The sequence below is a fragment of the Crinia signifera genome, chromosome 2 (genome assembly GCF_055691185.1).
Source record: "Crinia signifera chromosome 2, ASM5569118v1, whole genome shotgun sequence".
NCBI classification, from domain to species: domain Eukaryota; kingdom Metazoa; phylum Chordata; class Amphibia; order Anura; family Myobatrachidae; genus Crinia; species Crinia signifera.
In genome coordinates, this window is record NC_139218.1 from 65,155,570 (window position 1) to 65,175,871 (window position 20,302).

The 20,302-nt window shown below is 44.1% G+C and overlaps 1 protein-coding gene across 1 annotated transcript in view; it reads left to right on the forward strand.

The window, feature by feature from the left end:
- Positions 1–20,302, forward strand: part of HIP1 (huntingtin interacting protein 1) — a 110,707-nt gene that overhangs the window by 48,327 nt on the left and 42,078 nt on the right. Inside the window, exons 6-11 of the mRNA XM_083172261.1 lie at positions 1,488–1,564; positions 3,767–3,828; positions 7,885–8,025; positions 13,868–13,925; positions 14,131–14,206; positions 17,764–17,904. Of these exons, the coding sequence (XP_083028387.1) occupies positions 1,488–1,564; positions 3,767–3,828; positions 7,885–8,025; positions 13,868–13,925; positions 14,131–14,206; positions 17,764–17,904 (555 nt within the window). The remainder of the gene's footprint in view (positions 1–1,487; positions 1,565–3,766; positions 3,829–7,884; positions 8,026–13,867; positions 13,926–14,130; positions 14,207–17,763; positions 17,905–20,302) is intronic.

Below are 20,302 nucleotides of genomic sequence, written 5' to 3' on the forward strand. Positions count from 1 at the left end.
CTTGATAGACATTGGTGCACCATCACAATCGCCATGGGCAGCAGCAAGTTGCAACTGCCTATGGCGAGTGCAGTGTCTCTGTCGTGGCCCCTTTTCAAGCTTCTTTGCATCTGAAGCCGGGTACTCACTAGCTGTCGATATTGGTGTCGGAAAGGTCCCGGTAGGATGCTGGCATACACACTTTCAGATGCTAGCGGCTGGTGGAAGTGCAGGGTTAACGAGGACCTCCCTTGATGGCGGGAGGGAATCGTTAATGATGTACACGCTAGACGAGACAGTAAAATATATCTTTTACTTTCTCGTCTAGTGTGTATGGGGCTTGAGAATGCTGACCACTGTAAACAAACATTCACGGATTCTCTCCATTACTGGGTACGTGTGTTGCGGTTTTTTTTTTTTACCATCTTGGGATGCCTACTTCGGAACCAAGAGGACGCGATCTACACCGGAGGCCTCGGTAAGTATAATTTCCTTCCGCAGTTGTTTTCTACTGGACAAGGGGACAGGCCAACGATGGAAGCCATAGGTGAGTATAGTGTGAATTATTGTACAGTGTATTAAAGTTGTATTCTCTATGTGTCTGTGTTTTTGTTAACTATTAGTTCTGCTGTAGAACTACAAGTACCAGCGGGCCCTTTAATGCCCCTCATGCTGGGACTTGTGGATCATGGGGGCAGGCTTGCTGAGACTTGTAGTTCGACAGCAAAACACAAAAGTATTTATTCTAATTTTTACATAAGCCCGGTGCCCACCGCCCAAGGGCAACGGGGACTGATCAGTGCAATGCTGCCGCTTTGTACATATTTGATGGCTGTAAATAGGGCCACCAAATTCAAATGCATATGACTGCCTACACGATCGGAAAACACGTATTTTCACCGAAATATGGCTGGTGCTGGACATATCCATTCGTACCCAGCATCGCCAGAATTTCTCAATCTTTGTAAATTTCCCCCTTAGTTTTTTTCTGGATAACATTGCTCCTTATTTTCTTGTAGATTAAATTTGATTTTCGAAGTTGCAATATGGGTGCAGGATGAGGGTGGCACCAAAGTCTTTCTTGCCTACAGGTATATGGGATGAATTTATCTCCCTGTGCTTATATACAATTTATTTTATGCTGCAAAATGTAAAGCCACTGATGTCAGCATAGTGGCGGATCAGTGGGGTGGGAATCATAGCTTATGTGATACCCCGAAGCAGCCAGCAACTACAGTTGGCTTACTTCAGGCAATGTTGCATACATGGAACTAGTCTGTCTCAGCACCACTTGCAGGTAGAAGGATCATTTGAAAATAATGAAGACCCTAATGGTCTTTTGTATTTACTTACATGTTCTTTATGGATCCTTGCTTTTACTTTTGTACACTACTATGTCATTTCATGCGCTTCCTCTGAAACATAGCTATTTCTTGCTTTACAGAATTTTGCTTCATACTGTATGCACAATGGATAATCATAAAACTTTTCATTTTCCCTACACCTAGAACCCACGTTTCCCTGGCAACCTGCAGATGACTGACAGACAGCTGGATGAGGCTGGAGAGAACGATGTCAACAATTTGTAAGGGTTATTCATATACTGACTTTATGTATTATACAACTTGCTTCCACCAGGGAACTCTAGCACAGTACAAGGTCATAATGCCCTTCAGGGCTGTAAGCTTAGATCAATTTGTTTTTATTTGTTTTGATCTATATTTTATTGTTATTTTTTTCTGCCTATCTACAGCTGTGCAGAATATAATGACTCTGCATTTATAACATAGGCAATGCTTTGCAGCCTATATAATAAAAGGCTAACACTGCCGCTCACCTCTATGGAGGGAATAGAAGTGTTTTGTGTTGCAGTGGCCACTAGATGGCGCCAACAGTGCTGGCACTGACCTTACTGTTAGGTTGTTCCATCATTTTGATGGGCTGCAAACTAGTGTAAGAACTGCCACTTTAAATCACATGGAAAAAGACACAGAAAAAAAATCAGCAGTTTTGAGAAATGCCTCTTAATAAATCAAATGTTATGGGCTAGATTTATCAAAGCTTAGCGAAAGATAAAGTAATGAGATCAACTGTATCTCTCTCCAAGAGTCTAATGACATAACTTGTACAAATCTGGAACAGTGATTGCAGAGAGACGATCAAAATAAAATCCTCCATACAGTAGCTCCTCAGTTTTTAAGATGTATTTTGAGAAAATAAAAATCCTAGTGGAAGGTACTGTAGCAGGCAGGCTCTCCGATAGCAAACACCACGTTTTCCCCAATGAGATGTGTATGTTATATACACACAGTGCTGCTGTGACCCAGTTTTACATTAGAGAACATAAACTTACTATAGTTAGTGGCTTGGCAGCACAATCTTCATCTTTTTGTCTAGCGCAATCTGACCCTGCAGTGAAAGAGACAGATTGAATGACATTGTGGCTTCACATAGCACCGAAATTGTTATCTGCCTGTGTGCTTTCATTTATGTTATCGCAGGCAGGGAAACCGTACACCTGCTCCTGGTCCGTGGTCCTTTGGTACCGTGCGAGGGGATTCGCACGCAAACACGTCCCCTTGCATGCAGCCGAAGGGGAGAAAAATCATTCAATGCTCACTGACCATCAAATGATTTCTCTCCCCTTTGGTAATAAAAGTCTGTCTATACTGACTTTTATTTCCGCCGCTGTTCACCGAAGACGTCAGCGTCATGTGACGTCAGCCGCCCCCACCGCAAGCAGATATCACCACGCCCGCTTCTATAGGGGAACGCCCAGCATTTAAATGGGGACGCCCATCTCACATACGCTAGATCTATAAATTTGTAAAAGTAACTTCTAATTAGCCGCTATTAGGTACGGAACACATGCTTTCTCCACATTCTTGTAAAATAACTATAGTGTTGTAAGAGTTGTCATTGGACCTTATTCTGGTTCACAAGCAGCGCTGTGAAGTTCGCAGCTCTGTGTGTGATTTAAAGCCCGCCTGATATTTGTATTTCCTAGGGGGCGAGGACCACATCATTCGATGGTCGCCGACCATCGGAGATTATTCTGGTTGGTTTGGTCCCCGCGTTTGTGATCGATGTGATGTGGTCCTTGCCCCCTAGGCTGCAAATGGATGTTTATGCAAAACATCCAGTTGCAGCCGTGTGGGTGAATTCGCCGTGTGAAGGGGGGGCAAGCTGCAATGCGAACGGCGGACGGGCTTCAAATCACATGCAGCGATGCAAACTTTGCAGTGCTGCATGTGAACCAGAATAAGGTCCATTGAGTGATGTGGAACGTGCACGCAAAACTAAGGTGCCTTAGCTTTGCATGCACCCTGTGAGTGGACAGGGCTGGTAGCTGACATCCGGAGATGTCAGCTGCACGCCCCCGGCCGCAACGTCACTACATCTATTCCCTGGGAACTCCCATGAAATGCTGGGCGTTCCCATAGGCGGATCCCGGCCTGCCACTCTCCCACCTCCTTGCCGGCACTATTGTGTGCAATCGTCCGGCGAACAATCTATTCACAGTGGATGCTCGCACACAGCGTATGCACATGTGCAGAAATGCGCATGCACAAAAGAAATACATTGGTTCCCCGTGCAAACACGCAGGGGACCGAACCAATCGGAATAACCTCCCATATGTAACTGTTTACCTAGTTATATAGTTTGCACACAAACACTAAATGTACAGCATAGAAATAGAGTGTTTGTTGCGGCATTGCAGCGGGCACAGGGTCCTGCAACTGCTCGGAGACTCCTCTCATTATCTCTTGTCTTGTGTCTTGTTCAGCTTTCAGCTCACTGTGGAAATATTTGATTACATGGAGTGGGAGCTCAATCTCTTTCATACAGGTCAGTGGTGCTTTTTGACAATCTCTGACTAATTACTGAAAATTATATTTGCTGCTGTCCTCTGCTGACATCTATGTACTGAAATACTTGAAACTTGCTCTATAGCAGGCATGTCCAACGTTGGCCCTCCAGATGTTGTGAAACTACACATCCCAGCATGCTTTGCCACAGTTTTGCTATTAGAGAATGCTAAAACTATTGCAAAGCATGCTGGGATGTGTAGTTTCAAAACATCTGGAGGGCCAATGTTGGACATGCCTGCTCTGTAGTAATGACCAACATCACAGCTAAAGCGTACCATACAAAACTAGTTATTCTGCCATAGAAATTAATGATATTGCTATCAGACATTTCTGTTGGTTTAATTCCACTGCACTCTTACTAGAGGACGTGGTTTTGCCTGTACTTCTGTTATTCAATGACCAGCTAGAACATGAAGTAGACCCAAAGCCACAGACATAGATATTAAACCATCTATTTAGTGTTCTCTTATGAGGACAGATGGGGTTATTCAGATCTGAATGAGATGTGCGAATTTGCATGCGCAACGCTATATCGCAACAAAAATCATACAATTTTTTATCCGCAAGCCGGCTTCTGTTTGAATGGGAAATCATTAGAAGGTGAGTGAGTTGCGAATGGATTCGCAGCTACCCGCCGATTGGTGTGATTTTTGCAAGCCATTTGGAGCATTGCTAAGGGTGGTGGCTATAGGATCACAGCTCTCGGCAATGTCACAGATCAGTGATCAGGTCTGAATGACCCCCAGAGTTTGGTGTTCTGCATTCCTCTACACTGAGCATTGGTCCATACAGTTGATTCTAAGAGATTAATTGGATCCTAAACAAAACAAGTATATAATCCCTACAGAAATAAAATATTACGCCATAAATTTACAAAAATAGAGCCCACTTCCTCAGATGTCCAACAGCCGATTTGTTCCTTATAAGGTCTGTGGTCTGGTGATATGCAATAGCTGTATCACTGGAGTCGCCTTTGTTCTGCATTTCAAGCACATTTGATTATTTCATATCCTGCAGGCATACTTATCCTAAATATACCAAGAAAGGAAAATCATTAACACATAACATATTCCCTTTGGTGCTTTGAGTCTTTTCATCAGATTTGAATTCATGAACATTGCTTATCAAAATCTAAATAAAATATGTTTTTTTTTTTCAGTAGCATATATATTTATATGGCCAGTATACAGGGGAAGCAATCGGTGATAGTTGTTGTGGTGTTGTGGTGTAGTATGAGCAGGGGGCTGTAGCTTGTGCCAGGGAGCATTTTAAGAGCAATCGATCAGAGTTGTATCAGGAAGGAAGCTAGGCCTCACACATGCATGCTATGATCCGTACACATACGCAGCCTATCGGTCAGGTCTGAATTACCCCCAGGGTTACGCACCAAGGGAGGTTTAGGGGGGTAGGTTTAGGATTAGGGTTAGAATAACAAAAGAACAATACGTCCATCTTTTCTGTTTCTACTATTTGCCTGTTGACCTTTTCACCCTGCATAACAGAGGTGGATTAGACCTCATGGGGCCCCAGACAAGATACCGGTTTGGGCCCCCTCCCTCAAACATTCCACAGCACTACATTTTTGCTACTGATTATAGCCGACATCGATAGAGTACCTTGTTATGTGCACAGTCTACCGATAAATGTTCAGTTGTGTAAACATTAGGATTGTGTACGAATCTGAATCAGGCCGTGGGTCTTTTGGAAGTAGATTTAACCCTTTGAGTGCCAATGTTGCTGTGATAGATCCTCCAAATATCTGCTACAAATGCCAGCGCCGCTCACAGCGACTGTTCTTTTTTTTAGGTGTAATATCTAACTAAACTTCAATAAATTGACGTGGTTGTATTTGTATTTATTTATACTTAAAGAACAGTCGCTGTGTAGTGACGCTGGCATTTTTAGCGGATATTTTGAGGATCGCTCACAGCAACGTTGGCAATCAAAGGGTTAATACCTGTATCACATTGAATGTAAACTGATTGGCCTCATCCAGCGGATGAAACCATTTAGTATGTCCAAACATTTTTTGTTCTATCAAAGTAGCTCAAAGGGACTTTGGGAGTGTGGACAGGTACGTGTGATGTCATGACATCACGTGGTAACTGCACAATGCTCCTCTGGGAACCCTTTGAATGGTCAGGGCATCTTTATGGGGCTGTTTTGGACCTGATGGGCCCTAGACAGGTGCCTAGGTTGCCTTGTACAAAATCCGACAGCCATGACCCTGTCCCGTTCTCAACCGGCTAGACGAGAAATCAGCAGGCGGGATTCAATGTCCTGTCTGCCTAATGCCAAAAAGGGGGCGTGGCCACAAGATATGGCCTGGATCGTCTAGCTGCGGCCGGGAGCTCAACAATCCATGGCCGTTCTCGGCAGTCGGGCCCAATCTGCTTCTAAAGTTGGGCACGTTCTGCCTATTCAGTGCTGTCAAGACAGCATTCAATAGGGCCCCGCCGCTACTTCCCCCATCGGGAATAGCAGCGGGAGATTGAATACCCCCTTAAATCTTCTGCCTGAAATCGTCCTATATCACACTCATGGGAAAACATAACAGAAACCACAGTAAGTAACGTTAATATTGGTGCCTCCCGCTCACAGCTGCTGTTAGAATAGGGAAGTGACAATTACTATACAGTATTTCTTCAGTCCAAATACCCACTTCCTTTCTGTTGACCTATACAGCACCTTAATGCAATATAGGAAGTGACACTGTGCCGATAGAACAGTCTAACATCAAATTTCTGTATAAAACATGAAAATTCACTATCCACTATGAAGTTACTCACCAGGGTCACAATGGGTTGTTTTGATATGACTAATTTCCACAAGCTGTTCTGACGGTAAGGGGTGAAACTATGCACATTGTTTACATTCCGGGCAGTGAATACCATGTTCTTGCATCCTGCACACATATTAACCAGCTGTATCATAAGAGTTGGGCCGGTCTGCTCCCTTTCACAGCTCAAACTCAAGCAGTGCATTTTACACCGTCTTCCCCCTTAGGCATAAATGGTTGGCCCAGATACAAGTCTTGTATCCATCAGATGGATTTGCTGCTAAATCTAAATCAGCCTCATAACCCTTTGAAATATGTTGCTTCCTCCTAAAAAAAACCCCTGTTTTATCATGTGCGATGATGGATGAAGTCTGCTTATTCAATAGCATGACACTATAGATGTATTTTGTTCAAAATTCTAATTCCTTAATCAGTCATTATATTCCAGTAACAATAAAATGCTTAATATGCAGGTGGCAATGAAGTCATTAGGAGGAGCTATGTTATTGGTTAAACATTGTGCTAAACCCTCAGGAAAACTTGGTTCAATTCCATTGATGTGAGTTCTATTTCACATGGGATGTTGCTATGGGAAACCGATCAGAATCGACTTATTTATTTAGCACCTTCTAGAAAATAATTGATATGATTTGATTGGTTGCCCATAACAACATCCTACCTGAAATAGAACTCTTATCTTAATAAATTCCACCACATGTGTTTCGTGGCTGTAGTTAATGATTGCCCCAGGAGAAACCATATTATTTGGCCTCCTCCACTCCAGCCCAAGTTCGCAATATGCCACACAGCTGTGGACCCCTCAGTCCTGGGGGCCCCTGTGCAATGCACCTGCTGCACCAATAGTAGTTCCGCCACTGGTTCAAACCATGCAGGTCTGGTATACACATTTCATTTTTAATTTTGAGTTTGTGTTCTGGGTGGGAAACCGAAAATCCTGCAGTCACAATAAAGCAGGCTTTGGGGTCCCTCTGGTTATATTCATGACTCTTTTTTTTGTATGAGTCACAATCTAAAACAGACTGTGGACCAAATAAGGAAGGAATTGGAACAAGCTGTGGTATTCTTCCTGAAAATGTGCCCAGGTGTATGCATTATTCTATATTAGATTTACAACGGCACTGCCATGTTTCTCGTGTACCTGTGGCTGTCGTATGACTTATTGCATGACAATGACAGGAAGTCAGTGTGTATAAATTGTTTCACTATATTTTTCTGTTTGTTTTATTTTTACAGTTTTTAAATCTCTAGACATGTCCCGTTCCGTGTCTGTCACCGCTGCTGGCCAGTGCCGCCTCTCCCCTCTCATACAGGTCATACTAGACTGCAGCCATTTGTACGACTACACTGTGAAACTACTCTTCAAACTACACTCTTGTAAGTATTCTGTGGTAGCACACAGTAAAGTACTGTATAAAAGAAAACATTTCAAACAAGGTGATATTGCTCGCAGTAGAAGCATAAAGGTCCTTTTCCAATACATAGCTGTGTGCTGAATATGGGCAACCAGGGAGAGTAATGTGAAGTGATTATACAATTTTGTTTGCTGTAACCCACAGAACCTTGAGCTAGGATGTTGAACGGTACTTGTGTATTATCTGGGCGCCCAAGATTTCCATCGTACGACATAGTTTTAGTCGCATCGCATGCGATTCGATTGCATGCGATCGCATGCGATGCGACGCGACCGAATTGGACCCGATTTTTAATTGTACAGGCATCCTGATGGGTGATTACTATGTTAAATGCACCCCCATTGTTAACGCCACCCCCACTATCAAAGCTCACCCGAAGCGTGGCGAGCGGCGGCAGTACGCGTCTTCTGACCTTTTCATACACCCACTATCCGTGGCGGCGTGGAGTTGATTTTATATAGTGTGGCGAGCCACCGAGCCTGAAGCGTGGCGAGCGGACGCGGATTACATGTGAAGTAATCCGCGTGCGCTCGCCACGCCTCGGGCTCGGTGGCTCGCTACACTATGTAAAATCAAATCCACGCCGCCACGGATAGTGGGTGTATGAAAAGGTCAGAAGACGCGTACAGCCGCCGCTCGCCACGCTTCGGGTGAGCTTTGATAGTGGGGGTGGCATTAAAAAATGGGAGTGCATTTAACATAGTAATCACCCATCAGGGTGCCTGTACAATTTAATATTGCATCGCATTGCATGCCATTTGTAATAGCATGCGATGCAATGTGATATTTTATCGCACAGTGCAGGTCTGTGCGCAAGGAAATTGGGTCATATCGCAACACATCGCATACCTTAATTAGTGGTATGCGATGCAATGCGATGGGCGCCCAGATAATACACAAGTACCTGTTGAACTAAGCTTGAATCCTCTTTGGCATAGTTAGCTATTTGCTATCATACTTATAAATGTCCAATGATGGGTTTAGCTTTTTAGCAAAGAATCTTTATCTACAAAATTATATTTGAAAGAGACATTTTTAAGTAATGAGAGATACTTTTAAAAACGGAAAGGTGTCAGAATGAACAAGGAACCTAGGTCATTATGTAGCAGGCTGTTCAGAGATTGATGCAAGTCTGCCTGGTAGATCTTGCCTTGTAATTGCCAGTTTAAAAATACAGGCAGACTCGCAGGAATTCCCGAAAAGCCTGCACCACCTAATCTATTACATATTGCCCCCAGTTCCAGCAACAGATTTAGGGGGGTATTCAATTGGTGACGATGTTTCGCCTAGGTGAGAAATCTGCACTTTTCAAAGTTTTTAAGGACGAATTTTAATTCACACTACTCATTTAAAGTGCTTATTTTAAACCAAGCGAAAATCTGCAAATCCACGTTTTCGCCCATATTCGGGCGAAATAGTGATCGTTTTATCCAGTGTTATAGTCATTCTTTTTCTTTGTCCGTGTCTTTTCGCTGAAAAAACGGACAAAAAGATATGGGCAAAAAAAAGACTTAAAAACGGGCAAAAACATCCGTAATTGTATACAATGGCGGAAAAGTAGTGCGAAAAAATGGGACTAATTGAATTCCCTTCTTAGCAGTAAAATGATCCTGGGGAGTTGTATCAAACATTTCAATGAGAGAAAGGGAAAAGTCTGGACTGTGCTAGATACTTTAAATGCCAGTTAAAACGAATTGATGATATGGGCAACTTTGATACATGTCCCCCTTCTCCTGTTTCTCTGGAGCATTCTGCATGTTGAACAGAGCACCTAATACAAAGGGAAATAAACCCCCGTCAGTTTGTAACTCAGCCAAGTCTGTGCAATCTGTATTGATTTTGAGGAAGGCTAACAGGAAAACCTCAATGCAAAAGTTTATCGGTTTCATTCCAGTTCTTGGCAAGTCCCTTCCGGTAAATGTCAGACATACATCACTGTGATCAATAGTTTTTTTTTTATGAGTGACCCATTATCTGATTCTGTGCAATGCAACCACAGGCAGTGCAGGAGTTAAACCGCTCTGCCGGGTTTTTTTTCTCACAATGCAGTCTGGTTCCATTGTGTCACCCAGAGAAATTCTCAACATGCCAGTCTAGCACAATAGTGCTCATCTTTGTGCTGCCAGTTGCTGTTATACAATAAAACCTCCGTCATTTGTAGGGTTTTGCAGTTACTCATTTATTGGGATTTCTAGGTGACAAACTCTGGTGTCAATGTGCTTTGAGAATTGTTATGGATTTCTCTGGAATGCTGATGGATCATAGGTCCTGAACTATTTCACACAGTGGGACATGGTTTGTTAAAGGTTTTCCTGTTTCCTTTATAGAAGTGGAACAGGAAATGTGTAGTCAGTAGGCGAAATGACACAATTTAAGTGATCTAGAACAGTGCACGCAAGAAATTTTAATGATGATTATTTGGTATACATTATTGTTCAGCATAATTCAAAGGGCGATATGCAAAACATTATAGCGAATCCAGTTCTGGAATCTCCCCCACTTCTATTCTATATGGATAAAAATACACTGTCACAGTGGGAACCCTGCAGAAGGCAGGGCCGAATTAACAATGGGCCTGATGGAGCTACAGCTCCAGGCCCACTCTCCAAATATGCCCATTTTGTAGCTGAGGGCCAGGGCTTTCCAACGAGCCCAGCCACGCATCGCTAGCCCCCTGGGAACCGGAGATACCTCCAGGCAAAGCTGGAATGTTTTCCACATAGGATAACATGGGACCCACTTATTCCGACCATCACCCGGTTCAAACGGCTGCCAGTTCCGCCTCCGGCATCACAGAAGCTCGAGGTTGACCTTAGTCTAACCCAAATTACTGGGCTTTCAATTTGATACCAGGCTGGTCCATATGGGTTCATTGGTTCCAGAGATATTGTGGGTAAACAATTTTTTTTTCTTTCTGAAATGTCATTTCATGGCTGTTCATGTTGTTTGAGGGCAGATTTCTCTGGAACCAAACGTCCCAGTTCACGGGACCAAAATAATTCGAAGCCCACTCAAAAGTTCTTCAATATGATACTGGTCTCATGTAAATGGGTCAGTTGGTTCTGAAGACATAGCTGGTTGGTTAAAGGGGGGTGGTTTTCTCTCCCCCTCACACCAGAAAAAGCAGGGACTAGGTTGGTGTAAAAGGGGCCAGCCCTGGAATGTCCCTGCATAATCCTGGGACCATATTCCTGGGTAAATCCCTGCATTTTCTTGTGTGAAAGGAGTATTATTTCAAATAGCCGGGGCCTGCAGTGCTCTGAATACAGCTGGGCAGCCCCCTGCTATCTGTCCGGCTGTCAATGGCTGTCATTTTTGCCCGGTCATGGCTGTCCCCCAGTTACCGAGAGCATGTATTTCCCCTTGGTAATTAGCATGTAATCCCACATGGCAACGAGCATGGAACCCCTGGCAATGAGCATGTAGGTAAGCAGCACTTATGTAGCATCATTTTTAATAGGCATTATGGTGTTTAGCATAATACGTAATGGACATTATGGTGTGTGGCTTATCATGTAATGGGCATTGTGGTGGAAATTTTTAATGCGTGCCTTTGGCGCACAATGTCCCTGTTTGTGAAGGATCCGATACGTAATCCCGGCGGTCGGGATCCCGGCGGTCGGAATCCCGACACTGGAATCCCGACCGCCGAAATCCCGACATGGGGGGGACGTGGATCGCCCCCCCCCTTGCGGGCCCGGTGCCTCCCTGCGCTCGGCACGCTATTTTATTCTCCCTCTATGGGTGTCGTGGACACCCACGGAGGGAGAAAGTTTCGGGATTTCGGCGGTCGGGATTCCAGTGTCGGGATTCTGAACGCCGGGATCCCGACCGCCGGCAAATTGACCACATCCCTTTGTGAAGCATATTGTGAATTTTTGCTCAATTCATTTGGTATAGTGTGTATTTTGGCTCAATCCATGTGGCAAAATGTGAATTTTGCCTTAATCTGTGTGTTGCATAACGTGAATTTTGACTAAATCTGTGTGCCATAGTGTGAATTTTGGCTTAGTCAGTGCGAATTTTCCCTCATTCCATGTGGCATAATGTGTAAGAGGCAAGTACAGTATAAGGGGGTTATTATTGTGTTGCATGATTTGTATAAGGGGTATATGGTGTGGTAAACTTATGTGACCACATAAAAGGTGCTGAAATGTTGTCTACCAAGTTTTGGCTTTCAGAATTTTTTTTATGACTGGAGTGCCGCCTCACCAAGTATCTTAGGACATCGGCGTCCTGCGGGTGCACCTTTGGAGGGCACCCGCCAATATATCTCCTGCATTTTTCCTATACCAACCCCTTACCTTTTCCAGGCATATATAATTAGTTAAAAGTGTTTACACAAATAGACACACATCCCTGAGCAGACCACCCAAACAGAACACTGGTCACACCTCTCACATGGGCCCTTATTCTACTCGGCTCGGTACGGCCCGCGTGCGGCCGTACCGCCGATGTTTTTGTTCTGCACATGCGCAGAGGTCATTCTGCGCATGTGCAGCCCCCTTCGCCGCAGACGGATTTCGTCCGCCGCAAAGGGGGCGTATAGGGGCGTGAGGGGCTTCAGCCCCTCATTACCCTATGTGTACGCCCCGCGTTTCATGGGCGTTCCCATGCAAACGCGGGGCGTATGCATGGTAATGAGGGCATGACGCCCTCATTACCATGACATGGGGGCGGAAAGCTGACGTCGCCGGATGTCAGCTTTCAGCCCCCTTTCAAGCTCCCACACGGACGATTGTCCGTGTGGTCTGAGCTTGCGGGAGCTGCCGCGGCGTGCGGGCCTGCCTTCGATGGTCGTCGACCATGGTGGGCGGCCCTTGGTTTGTGCGGTCGGAGCCCCGTGTGCGGCTCTGACCGCACCAACCAGAATAAGGGCCATTATTAGGTGCAGGCCACAACCCCTATTATTGCGCATAATAGGCCCTTGATAAATTTGAGCTCCAGGCCCATTTAGACCTTAATCTGGCACTGGCAGAAGGTACTTATAAAACAGATGTGTCCACATTATTATTTATTTATTTATTTATTTACAGTTTCTTATATAGCGCAGCAGATTCCGTTGCGATTTACAATAGTAGACAGTGATAAAACAAACTGGGTAACAACAGACAGACTTGGAGGTAGGAGAGCCCTGCGGCAAGCTTACAATTTATAGGGATATAGGAGGGAAACACAAGGACAGGCACCAGTAATAGCATAGCAGTCCCACCAAGTTACAAGTCCAGAAGGGAAGCTATATAGTACATAAGTACCTCAGAGGGTTATGCGTGTAGAACTTAAATATGATAGGCTTGTCTAAAGAGGTGAGTTTTCAGGGAATGCTTAACCATTTGGAGGCTAGCGGAGAGTCTTATTGTGCGTGGAAGGGCATTCCATAGGGTGGGAGCAGCCCGATGAAAGTCCTGTAATAGTGAATGGGAGCTAGTGATCCGTTCAGAAGAGAGACGCAGATCATGTGCAGAGCGTAGTGGTCGAGATGGGAGATATTTTGTGATAAGTGCAGAGATATATGCTGGTGCAGTATGGTTAATAGCTTTATATGCGAGTAGAATTGTTTTATATTGAATACGGTAAGATACAGGTACAGTATCCTCAAATAGTGCTGTTTGGAATGCTAGGTAGAAGACCAGTAGCTGTATACTTGCGAGCTCCTGCAGGTGCAGATTGGCAGGTCATGCTGAGTATTGTAGTTCATTAACAGCAGAGGCACCGGAAATTCTCCAAGAAATGTACAGGATTAATTACTTAGGCTGTCGAAAGCCCATCTTGAGCTGCTGACAGCTTTCTCTTCTGCCTTGCAGGCCTCCCTACAGATACTTTACAGGGACATCGAGATCGCTTTATGGAACAGTTTCAGAAGTGAGTACATTCACTGTCAGTAATTCATGGGATTCACTGTCATACATGGATAATTATTAAATGTAAACATGTTTAACTATTAAAATTGAGAAAATGTAAGTGTTGTGAGGATTAAATTCACAGTATGGGGCTTTTTATTTGATTTTTTTCTGTTTCAGTTATTTTTTATTATGAAATTGTAATACAACACTTTTTTTGTATCCAGGCTGAAGGATTTGTTTTACCGTTCAAGCAACCTGCAATACTTCAAACGCCTCCTACAGATTCCTCAGCTTCCCGAGGTAGGGCAGGTCATATCAGACCTTCAGGAGAGAGAGCGAGAGAGAGACTGATTCAGACCTATTCGCTCAGGTTTACGTTAACCATAAGAGAATACTGGTTTGTCCAGTTGGCAAAATATTATAAAAATATGTTAAATTTATATATAAATTGTATAGTGTGTACACTCAATATTGTTAATGATGCACTCTGCTGTGCATCGTTAATGACCCTTCTGTCTACTAAACATTTGGGTGGATTTTGGCTATATATCCAACAACGTGAATGCTGAGTGGGCCCACGGTGATGCCGCTGAACTTTATCGTTTTCCGATATCATTCAGTGTGTACACTCAATTCGCCCATTCGTGGCCGGTATAAGGATGAAATGAAATGAATAGTGGGTAGTGCATTGTAGTTCTTCTATACCTCTTTTACACAGAAAAACTGGGTCAAACATTGCTACCCGGTAATTTGCTTATTAACACACTTTTCTTGTGTGAAAGGGTCAACCCGGGTCAAAATTCCTTGGTCCCAGGAATTTTGACCCGGGTTTACCCCTTCACACAGAAGAATTACCCATGTTGACCAGCAAATTACCACGAAGAAATGCTTAACCCAATAATTTGCTTTTCTGTGTGAAAGGGGGTCAGATTGGGACCGGCAACACAACCGAGGACAGAAATGTAAACTAAAAGCTAGGATTTAGGGACAATTCTGTATGAAAATGGTATCAGTGTGCAGCTGTTTATCAGCGGGAAACTAAATCACCATTTCTGACTCTGGTGTTCCTGGATAATGTGGCTTAGAGAGCTGTACTGGTAGTGGTAGATTTATTAACTGGCGATCAAGGGAACATGCGCTATCCCCGTGCGTTATGGCAGAGGAAAGTGCTTCCCCTGATGCATGAGACCCGCGATGCGGGTACTATATCAGCGGCGCTACGGCGGAGGAGGTTTAGCACATCTACTATATTTTAAATTGCATGCCTGGCCTCTACCGAATGTATGAATGTTCAGCAGCGCTGACCGTTCCGCCCCCTGCAGCTATCGACTTCGACAGCTGCAGGTGGTGATACCCTATTCCCACAGCAGGGACAGTGCTGTCCCTGCTGCTGGCTCTGAGCTGAACTGGAGATCTTGCGTGAGTAGCGAGATCCCGCACATGCCCAGTCCAGCTGGACAGGGGGAAGGAGACAGCGCTACAGTGTTAACTAATGCGCTGTCAGCAGGAGAAGGCATCGCCGGAGGGGGGAGTTTGCGCTCCCCCGCTTCGGCAGGCAAGATGTTAGTAAATCTTGTCGGTCTCCCCTGCTGCTTCGCCTTGTTAATGAGGTGAAGCAGGAAGTGTTATAGCGGCAGGATAAGCACCGCTATAATAAATCTACCCCTGAGTTTTATTACATGTAAGATGTGAGCAGGCTTACACCCTCAGGGGTAGATGTATGAAGCAGTGATAAGGGACGAGAAGTGATAAAGTGCCTGGTACAGTACTTTATCACCGGCCAATCAGCTCCTGACTGTTAAGTTACAGGCTGGGTTTAAAAAGGGACAGTTACGAGCTGATTGGCAGGTGATAAAGTACCAGGCAGTTTATCACTTCTCCTCCCTTATCACTGCTTCATTCATCTACCCCACAGTGTTCCCATAACATGTGGTTTGTACAGTGAGTCTACTTTATTGTACCTTCTAATTTTAGTCACCATTTGCCAGGTCATAGTGTCCGCCTCTCACGAAGGGCCTTATTCTGGTCGATGCGTAAATTTCCGAATTCTTTCGGATGGCGTTTTTTAGCCGTCTGCGCATGCGTGGGCAACGCTATGCGCATGTGCCACGCACGGTCTCCGTACTCGTTCTCACTAATACCGTACAGAAATGTGCACCGCATTCACTCGGGAAATATGGGCGTAATATGGGCGTCATTCGGAAGTGCACAGGGGCGTAGTTTCAAAGTGGGCTAAACTGGGCGTAAACATGGGCGTACACGAGGGAGTGCACTAATTCTGGTAGGCGTGCATTCGGACAGAACACCGACTGCAAACGAACCAAAAGGCAGAAAATATGCGGTCTTATGCGCTAGGCATTCGGATCGCCCAATTAGTACGCCCGCACCTGAACCAATGTCAGCTGAACACAATACAATCCACTCCTCTACTCATTACTCATTAATTACACTCTTTTCATTGCTTCAATTGGAACCATTGCAGCTTAAATGCACCATTAAGAAAACACACAAATATATGCTGAAAGCACGGCTGCATTTTTTACACACATTTACACTGCAAGCAATAGACAGAACTTGGTATCACTAATATAAATATACATGTCACTTTTACATTCAGCAATAGATAATAGTCGTGAGTTTTGCGGATGCTGTAAGACCGTGCAGAATATGTATGTGTCCACCGCACACCCACGGTTTGGATGTTGTCCGTAAACACACCCTCTTACAATGTCCGCACAGCGTGGCGTGCGGTCCGCTCCGAAAGAATTCGGAAAGTTCCGCACCAACCAGAATAACCTCCCAAATTATTACAGTCAAAAAACAATTGATGACAGCGTGGTTGCTCAGTGTTTAGCATTTCTTTCTCACAGCATCGGGGCCAAGGGTTCGACCCTAATGTCCTATCTGTAAGTTTGCAAAATGAACAATAATGGGCACTTTTCACGCAATTCTGACAAACTGTTGCGATGGATCGCATGAAAAGTATCACATCGCTTGTCCTTTTCCTGCGATTGGGATGTAAGGTGATCCCGAATGCCTCGCCTTTCAATCGCAGGTCTCAGCGGCTGCCACATGGATCTATCAGCTCCTGCAGCCATGACTGAAATCGCATATGAGCTGCCAGGTGAATTGGCGGGGTATCGCATACCAGGCACTAATGGTTGGGGGCCTTAACCTGTAATGGAGAAAAGACTGATGGGAATGATTACATATTCTTAGCACAACCCTGAATAATATGGTACTAGAATGGGAGATGTATCTACCTTGAACTGTATAAGTAAACAAAAATAGTAATAATACTGAATAGAATTTGTGTAACAATGTACAGTAAGAGAGTTGTAGACATTACAGGGCCATGTGTTATTTTGGGTCTGGTTCATTAGGTGGCCAGTGACTGGGTCGATATAAAATAAAGGTCAACACAATAAAAGGTCAACATAAAAATAGTCAAAACATAAAAGAGGTCAATGAGTTTTTTAAAGTTCTTGGGGTGTCGATTTTTTAATTTTAGCACATGGACCCCAATTAGTGTACCGCATCCCCTTGCATGTCCCACTTCACTCGCCATGGACCAGGCACGGTACCTTGCTGCACTTGGTACAGGTTACCGCTCCCAGTCATAGTTAATGTGGATGGTAACCTATGAAAAGTTATAAAAGTGAAAAAAATATGAAAAACGCACTTCGACCATATACTGTATCTACCATTGTCATGTTCACATTTTGACCATGTTGACCGTCTGCTCATTGTGATCAACCTACTGACTGTCGGCTTAAGGACTGAATTCTGTTATTTTAGTAGGTGCTTTGTATTCTGAACTTGTTTTAACGGATCCACCTTTTCTGTTTTCATTTTAGAACCCCCCAAACTTCTTGCGAGCGTCAGCGTTGTCTGAGCACATCAGCCCTGTGGTACTTATACCTTCAGGGAACTCCCCTCCTGACAGTGAAACGTTAGTGGAAACAGATGATCTTGTTGGGATGGACTCTTCTCACCAGGTATGGGATAGAATAGAATCGAATAGAATCAACTTTATTGGCCATGTATGCTTGCGCACACTAGGAATTTTTTGTGGATTTACAGTGCAGCATCAAGCAGGGATGAAGGGGGGGGGGGGGGGGGGGATGAAGGCATGTGTGATGGACAAGAAGGAAACAGCTCAATGTGTACGATAGAAAATAATAAATAAATGTGTGATATTACATCAAAATAAAATTCAAAGATTCAAAGCCAGAATGAATTACAGAGATATGCCTATAGTAAAACACATGGTTCTAGCAAACACAAGTCAGAATACTCAAATGAGAACATTGTTGTACAATTGTACGTACAGGTTCAGACCTGAGCTGGGTCACTGTGTAGAGATACAGAATTGCAAACATCTCTAGTGTAAAAATGCACAGTTATTGGCTGAAAAGTGAAGGGTTAATTACTGGGCCCATCAGAACTGTCCACATTTTAAAGGCATTACCAGGTAATGCAGTCCTTCTGAGATGGCAAGTGCTGCCAATCATTCTGCAGGGGTCGCATGAGTGATCCACAGCCTTCGTGTGAATAAATGGGGACGGTAAACGAGTGAGCCAGTTTTAAGCAATTGCAAATGCAGGCAGGAAGTGGTATGCTCCTCCTCCTGCATTCACATTGCTATGGATAGCATAGGCTTCTGCAAGCTGCTTATCATATGCGATCCATGCTGAATTAGACCCAATGTATGCTGAACTACAGGACTTTTGTGAAGGCAAATGATGTAGTCCTTCCAGTGGTAATGGAATCCAATGACATGAATGTCCTCAGGAGTAGGGTAAGTATACATAGAAAATAACAAGTACCAGCTCAGGGTTAGGGCCACCTAACTTATTTCCCTATGCATCACAGCTTCATCACTGGAGGGCAATATGAAGAACCTCCATTGCTGTGATTGACATGTAGTAGCATATTATTGTCTACTCTTCTGGATCCATCGGGAGACACGCGGGTAGTCCCCCGCAACCCCCTTATCCTGCCCACTTTATTGTGAAGTGAAAAGAATGGGGAGATTAATATAGGGAATTTTGGTGCCTTCAAGAAGGGGACAGGGTCTAGTGACATATCTATATGGAAATACATCATGCTGGTCCTGCCCTTATCCCAATTTGGACCTACACAACAGTTTCCCACAGAGGGATGGAGCTTAATGACTTAACTAGCCACCTTCACCACCTACATGCATCTCCTCTCTGGGCTTCTCCCAGAGGACCAGATGTACTAAACTTGAAAAGTGACAACATGGAGAGTATCAGCTAACCAGCTCCTAACTGCCATGTTACAATCAGGGTTTTAAAAATGACCATTGATTATGGCTGCTAGATTGGTGGTTTATGACTCTCTATTTGGTCACTTTTGAAGGTTTAGTACATATTGCCTGGAGGAGAAGAAAGGCAATGTAGGCAACTGTGATATAAAGACTATGAGGGCCATTATTGTTGCAAGATAATGATAGAAGACAGTGATCAGGTATAAGGAAGTATTTGAGATTGAGACATGGGGAAGTGTGTTTAAGAATTTGCCTTTAAAATGATCAAGAGTTAATAACATTGTAGATATTGACAGAGGTGATGACATTGAGCTGGAACATAGGGTTATGACCGGAAAGTATAATGCAGTTTTATGATATTGATTAAAGCTCATGACTTTGCATAAAGACACCCTCCCAACTCCTAAATCCTCAGAAATCACCAAATTTAAAAAGGAAAATATTTATTTTTAATAGATATATGTATCAATACAGTTGACAAGAAAATATGGCAACAAATAACATTTGACATAGTCGACATGGACACAATTTTAAGTGCACCGCATCCCCTCGCATTGCTCGCGATGCTTCGGGCACACTATTTTATTCTCCCACCACGCCCTAGTGGATGGTAGGGCATGAAATACCGCCTGTCGGCACATGTCGGCTCAAAAAACAGTGACAAACCCCATGTCGACCTTTCGACTGCCGACCTAACTCTAGTGTCAACCTAATGTCATGTCGACCTAGATCCATTTCGACCTTGACCCATGTCGACCTTAACCCATGTCGACCTTGCTGCATGTCAACCTAGTGGTGTCGACCCAATGCTTGTCGACCTAGTTACTGTAGACCTAATGACTGTACCCCCTTTAATGTACAAAACCATGTGCACTGCAGGTGGGGCTGATGTAACATGTGCAGAGAGACGTACATTTGGGTGGGGTGTTTAAACTGATATCTAAATTGCAGTGTACAAATAAAGAAGCCAGTATTTACTCTGCACGGAAACAATATGACTGAAATGCAACTCTCTCTGCACATGTCATGCATGGTTTAGTTTTTATAGGGCTCCAGATTCCCTGTTAGAGTCAATCTTTACCTCCTGCACACAGACTGAAATA